This window comes from Lolium rigidum, chromosome 5 (assembly GCF_022539505.1).
Source record: "Lolium rigidum isolate FL_2022 chromosome 5, APGP_CSIRO_Lrig_0.1, whole genome shotgun sequence".
Classification (NCBI taxonomy): Eukaryota; Viridiplantae; Streptophyta; class Magnoliopsida; order Poales; family Poaceae; genus Lolium; species Lolium rigidum.
The window spans coordinates 35507050-35513818 of NC_061512.1; the positions used below are offsets into that span (position 1 = coordinate 35507050).

The 6769-nt window shown below is 43.5% G+C and overlaps 1 protein-coding gene across 1 annotated transcript; it reads right to left on the reverse strand.

Moving 5' to 3' along the window:
- Positions 1–571: 571 nt before the first annotated feature.
- On the reverse strand, positions 572–5503 carry LOC124652405 (serine/threonine-protein kinase Nek2). The gene is made up of 15 exons (XM_047191415.1): positions 5278–5503; positions 4387–4527; positions 4220–4286; positions 3892–3957; positions 3739–3785; positions 3614–3659; positions 3448–3528; positions 3314–3356; positions 3174–3223; positions 3013–3094; positions 2891–2940; positions 2487–2560; positions 2331–2382; positions 1778–2233; positions 572–1546 (listed from the first exon to the last, which is right to left on the reverse strand). Exons 2-15 carry the CDS (start codon positions 4470–4472, stop codon positions 971–973), a joined length of 1776 nt encoding a protein of 591 aa, XP_047047371.1. The 5' UTR covers positions 4473–4527; positions 5278–5503; the 3' UTR covers positions 572–970.
- Positions 5504–6769: the final 1266 nt, after the last annotated feature.

Consider the following 6769-nt stretch of genomic DNA (forward strand, 5'->3'; position numbering starts at 1 on the left):
GCGGAGCTCTATATGTTATACCGGCACATGGCACTTGTGTGCTTAATAAAGCCAATGCGTCAGGTTAGTTTGCGAAAAGTACCAGAGGGAGGCATAATTTCAACTAGCACTGCTGCAAACTTGAACATGCATCATGAAAAATTTCCCTAGGCTCCGCCAAGTTCTAGGTGAAGAACTTACCGATGCACAAGATTGCTTGGCAAAGACTCTAGGCTCGAGATTTGCCACAGGTAAACACCCAAGACGCAAGGGACAGGAAGACCGTTCTCCCCACGGCACTACTGCGTGCCTCTGTCGACGCCCTGCACCATTCCAAGACATGCCCTGTGCTCCCAAGATCCACACACAGGTGACAACACCAGGCACATGGAGAGATTCGGCCTAGTGCCAAACCCCAGGTTTATTGTTTTTCGTCACCACATGGCCGCACCGCCCATTTGGCGCCTAGCTCAGATCTGTGTTGTTGTTTAAGGACAAACATGGTTTAATTTATGTTGGAGTCAAGCTATACACAATGCCAGGTTATGTACACTGTACGTGGCATCTACCCCATCCAATTTCAATTTCAATGTTTGTATAATTAGCCAGATCAGGAGGAAGCATAGGATTCTTCAGCCCATGGTCAGGAGAGACCAGGGGCAGACATTGATCCAATCAGGAGATGGATGGATCCTGGCAATAGGATCATGACATGATTCATTGCAAGGGGGCAGCATGGCTACAAGGGTTTTAAGACATTGCCAGATCCAGAGTTCCAACTTGGAGTAGTACAATTCTCTACTACTAGTACTAGTGAACTAGCTAGGGGGGTTACTAGCTAACAAGTAACCTTAAGTTAGGGCAACACTGAGATGGTGTTCCCAGCACCTAAAACTTCAGTCCTAACAAGTCTTAACTAACCTGACCTGAGCTACATCGTCGCGCATTACGTTTACAAAAATGGCGACCGTAAAGAGATGGGGGTGGTGCGCTACGTCGTCTCCTTGAAGCTCTTCGTCAGCCAGATGGCAGTCTCCCTGGGGGATGCCTTCTCGGGGCCAAAGGGCTTCAGCAGGATGCCCAGCTCGTCATACCGCTCCTGCTGTAGCAGCTGCGCGCTGAACTCCAGGAGCCCCTCCAGCGCCTCCGCACGCTGCTGGAACGACGACATGTCGAACCGCTGCAGCCTCGAGTCATTGGAGCCCCGGCTTGAGGCGGCCGTGGCGTTGCGGCCCGAGGAGTCACTCCCGTTGTCCCCGTCAGCCGTGCGCAGCACCTGGATCGTGCACTTGTCCTTGGTGATCGACTGGTTGACAGAGGGAGGGGTAGAGCAGGAGCCGTGGGCTGATGAGAGCTTGTGGATGGGGTGGAAGGGGTCTTCCGATGAAGCCAGTGGGAACTCTGCAATCCTGTCAATTCGGGGTGCGTTCACAGAGACATCGGGGGAGCCGCCTAGCTGGTCCAGAATGCTGATGCTGCGCTTGATTGGTGTTGTTTCATATGTCGACAGCGGGAGGGATACCCTTCGAGCAGGAGCGCTTTTGCTTAGAGATGTTGTTGAGGGCAGCTGCACAGGAGAAATTGGATGCTCAGAAATCATTTGTACCGGCACCAACTAAACAAAGTGGCAAAGTCATGCTGAAGCCAACAAACTAAAATAAAGATTAAAAATGCACCAGGACAAGAACTTAATAACTCTAAAAGAGACGTTAGATGCTCGGTAAATATTGGACCATTTGTTTGGCACTTCAGTAATGTCAAGAGCTTTAAGAACATAGAACAAGCTATGTGAAAATACCTCAGTACGGCTTGTTCTGGTATAAGATGATTTCGGAGTTTCAAACCGATTTCTGCCTGTGAATGTCTTGGCTGGAATACTCTTGGGAGTCCTCAGGATGCTTGGTGTCTTCGTTATCATGGCTTTACTAGTAACCTCTTCCTCAGCCTGGCTGCTGTCAATGGATAACTCTTTGAAACTCTGGGTAGTTGTATATTCTTTGATGCTCCGTATAGAGCTGACAGAGTTCCGCTCAGGAGATGGTTTGCTAAATGTTACAGTCCTCTGACTTCCCAAGGAATTTCTCCTGGCCATTCTTCTGCGCGCGGAATCAGCAACATCATCAGGATATGTCATCTTCTTAACTTTGTCAGTCAGACATTCATGGATAGGAAGCATATTGCGAGTAGGACTAGATTTCAGTTGGACTTGAAACACATAAGGCTGAAGTTGTGGATGCTTGAGCAGTTCTGCAGCCTGGTCATGTAGTGGATATTTTATTTACATCAGAGAACAAATTTGTGCTAAAATAAATAAAAGATTAGCAAAGACTAAGAGAATATCGAGGAATTACGCTTGGTCTGTGCTCTGGACTTTTCCGCAGCATGCTCTTGATAAGTCCCCTACTGCATTAAGGAAGTAGGACTTTCAGAAGCATGCTCAGTATTCAGGTAAGAGGTGACAGGCAAAATGAAGTGAGAAACAAAAGAAAGGTAGCTAACAAACTTACAAGGGACCAGAATATTTTGTGGGTAATGGTGATACTATTGACTTTGTGATCTTGTTAATCAGAGCTTGCATGTCCTGCAACAAAATGACGAAACCAGACCATCATCAGCTCTTGGGTCTTAACATGATTACTAGAACAGAGACAGTAGCACAAATATCTAATCAAATAGACTAGGGCATATATGCAATACAATGGGCATCTAGTACTAAGTGTTTCTATCCAGGTTTACTAATGTATTTGTAGGACACAAGAATCCAATACATGCCAAATAAATCTAACTTAAAAGCATAAAGTGTTCACTAAGTAAATATAACAATGTTTTGTAGTTTTCACCATCAAGTTGCAACAATGTATAAATGGCTTACATCCATTGGCATAAGAAAGAAGGCAAGTTAGGGACTTACAAAAGCTCTAAATGCAGGTCTGAGAGCTGTCATTTCGTATATACAGCATCCTGCAACAAAAGAATATAAGTATTGAATCACACATTTTATATCTAGGTTCAGGAAAGTATTTTGTCAAATACCTAGAGACCAAATATCAGACTTGCTACCATATGGTATATCAGCAAGAAGTTCTGGGCACATATAACTTGGTGTTCCTACCACCTGGGAAAGGGAGAAATATAGTAGTAAGAACACAATCGCATATGTACAAGAAAGACAAAAAAAATATTTGATTACTTACAGAAGATGCCAGATCATCAGAAGTCAATATTTTTGCAAGCCCAAAGTCACCTGCATTATTAGATTTGGAAGTGCATCATTACCAGGATTGCAGAATAAATACATAAAGTGCTGCACTTTTCCTGAGACTAAGCTACGTACCGAGTCTTATAGTTTGGTCTCTGGCAATAAAAATATTGGAGCACTGAAACAAATTAGCATCTTTAGTACACATTATCACCACACATTAAAAGACAGCTACCATTATATGCTCCAAATGAGATGCTGTTACTGACCTTCACATCTCGGTGGAGAATGTGATTTGCATGCAAGTAATCTAGAGCCATTAGGAGCTGTACGAGCCACTTGCAAAGCTTCTGCAAAATCAGAAAACAGTTGACAGTGCATTCCTCGACAGAACAAGCTCAAGATGCCAAAATGAAAGCAAGGAAAGAACCGCACCTCCTCAGAGAAATAGGTACCATTAGCTCTTTTAATAGCTTCAGACCTATAACAATAGACATTGTGTTAACTAGAGGGACTTGAGTTGTGACCTAACTATTTTAACGATATCACAGCATACGTACATGTCTCCTCCCTGACAGTAACCTATAATAATGCAGACATAGCATCCCTGCAAGTTTAAACGCACATAATGAGCAGACTGCATATCAAGTAAAACTGAAGCAATTTCGCCTTCCTACTTGTTGATATACTCTTTTCTTGTACGTTTCACCTACCTTTTCTACCCATGAATCTTTGTACTCCACAATGAATGGATTTCTCACTGTGGCAATAAGCTGCATCTGCATGAAGAACATTTCCACGCAGCTCAGTAAAAAGACAGCACAGCACAGCACAAGACAATATATATTGCAGGTTCTGAGACTCAGATCAGCTCCTCACTACTAGCCAAACAAAACTCAATAGCATCACCATGAGCAAAGTAATTTATATTACACAACAATTCTTGGCCACATCTAGTCGTGTACCCAGAATGAAATTACTAACTAGGTGCCAAAAGATGAAAAAGTGTAGCTTCTGAAGATGAAGCAGAAGAGGATTTACCTCCTGGTGTGCAGACCGGCGAGTGCGGTCGGTTTGCCGCGCAAGCCGGATCTTCTTCAGCACATACCTGCAGGAGAAACGGAGCTCCATACCATCAGAATGACTGAAACAGAACCATACGACCCCAGAATGTAATTAAGTGAAAGGGCAGTGCTTGTGAGCCTCACTTCTTCTTCTCCACCTTGTGCCTCACCAACAGAGCGGAGCCAAATGCTCCTTTCCCAATCTGCTCCAAGACCTCATACTGGTCCATCTTCGAGGAGTTTGCAGCTCACACGCAGCAAGATATGTTTTGTTTCTTCACTGTCCTGGAGGGTAATAAAAAGTAAGAAAACAAATCAGTCCTTCTGCCAAAGGAATGGTGAAGAATGTGGAACAGCAAGTGCATTGAAGTAGCCAGTAACTCCATTTTTGGCCAAGAGAGTGAACAAACAAGCATTATTTTCTAGTGAAAACAAAAAAACAAAAAGGATAGCCAAATAAGTAGCCAGCCAACACACTCCAAGAAACATTTTCAGGGAAAAGGGGGAAGGGGAACCGTGAGCTCACCACATGAGAACACAGGAAAAGACAAGTGAATCCGAAATTACGGACGCAAAAGAACGGAAGCACTGGGTGACAAAACCTGCCGACAGCTCCTCCTAAACTGTTCTGAAAAGAAGAAGATGAAATAAAGGAGGAGACGGTGGAGCTCCGGGGCCGCAAATGTCACATCTCCAGGAGCAAATCAGTATTCAAGAGGAGGGGAGAGAAAAAGAAAAAAAGAGGATCAGCCCCACTGCACACAAGTCAAGCGGCTGCCAACTCCGATTCAAACCACTCCAATGATTTATTTTCCAAACCGAATCCCAAATGCCTGCTCCGTGAGCACTCTCAGCGAGCGCGAAATGATCCCCAAATGGCGGCTATCGATCTAAACCAAGAACCCAATCTAGCTAAGTATAAAAAGATAAGAGGAAAGAAAAGGGGTGAACAGTCCAATCTAGCCGGAGCTCTGGAGCCTGAAATGCCAGCTCCAAGGCCGCCGGAAGTGGAGGGGGAGGGCGCGGTGGACTTACGGGGTCAGGCGCGCAGATCTCGCCGCATTTGATCGGAGACGGGAATGGGTTGGAGCTTGGAGTTGAAGAGGCGGCGGCGGGGGAGCGGGGAGAGAGAAAGATGGGGTTTTTGGGTGGGGTTCAAACTCGGCGAGAGGCCCGCCTGCTGCTTTCCGAATCCCCACAGAGGTTATATAGCGCAAAGGTAAAGCGGAGGAGAGCTGGAGGAGAAGCCTCCCTCCCGAGGAGAGAGAGAAGAGCAAGGCGGCTAGAGAGAGAGAAGGCGATGGCAAGTGAAGAAGGAAGAAGTGCGATGACTGAAGAGAGGGAAGGTAGTAGTGTGTGTGTGGGGTCATGTGGTGTGGTCAACTTGGTGGGTTTATCTTATTTTTTGAAGGATTTTTTATGAGTTCTTGGATTGCAACCATGATATGATGAGGACAAAAAGGGGTCATTAGTGTGGGTGATTATACTAATGGGCTGGTGGCATTTTATTTTTTTATTAGTAAGGGCTTGTTTGATTCGAAGAGTTCATACAGTAGGTATAGAAAATATACAACATTGAAATGGCATGGTCTCTCCAATCCTACAGAATGAGAACACTACAAGATTCTGGATCCACGGGTCTCGTTTGATTACACAGGAAAACAAAAGAAAGTGTAAAAACAGGTTGGGGTGAACAGAATGTTTTCTCGAAAACATGGTGCGAATAAATTCTTTGTAGGAATTTCAGAGGATTACAACTCTATGAATCAAACAATCGTTTGTAGAAAAATCTATAGATCCAAATCCTACACAACTATTTTGGATCAAACAAGCTCCAAAAATAAACGTTTCACTTGCCATGTATGCAATCAGATGAAGATAAAAGAGGAGGACTTATTACTCAATAGTCAAATCTTCGTAATATACTGGTTGAGTTTTTTTTTATACATATTAATTCAGTTCCTTCACCGAACAAATTAGCCCACAATATTATTCCCGACGTAAATTGACAGAAAAGATTTGCCTAGCGGGGAAAAATGTCCCATAGCCATGGCCCATGGGTGGCTCACATTTCTGGTAACCATACTGTAAATTGCCGCACGAGATTCTCAATCAATTTAATTATTCAAATCTGGTAGCATTGAAACATTTCATGTTCGGTTTTGAGTGGAGGCGTAATGGGGAGTTAAGAGCTAAGGAGTTGGGAAGTGGGATGGAAATGAGGAATCAGGAGATAAACCGTACTACCTAGTAATTTGCAATGAATAAGACGTCTATTATTTTTGAAATGTCAAACCATTTAAGTTTAACTAAGTTTTTACTAAAAATCATTAACATGTAAAATACAAAATGAATAGAGTTAGATACATCATGAAATATATTTTCATATGACATCTATAAAATAACATAGTTGTTGACATATTTTTCTTTAACTATATTTAAAATTTATTTGGCTTGACTTTTCAAAAAAAAAAAGTCGTATTCATTGGAACTGAGTGAGTATAGAGTTAGGTTACCAACTCATCCT

Coding starts and splice junctions, on each gene's coding strand:
- LOC124652405 (XM_047191415.1), bottom strand. CDS start 4,472: ATGGACCAGTATGAGGTCTTGGAGCAGATTGGGAAAGGAGCATTTGGC. Junction 3,529..3,613: donor GTACCTATTTCTCTGAGGAG/GTGCGGTTCTTT, acceptor CTGATTTTGCAG/AAGCTTTGCAAGTGGCTCGT. Junction 1,547..1,777: donor CCAGAACAAGCCGTACTGAG/GTATTTTCACAT, acceptor TCTCCTGTGCAG/CTGCCCTCAACAACATCTCT.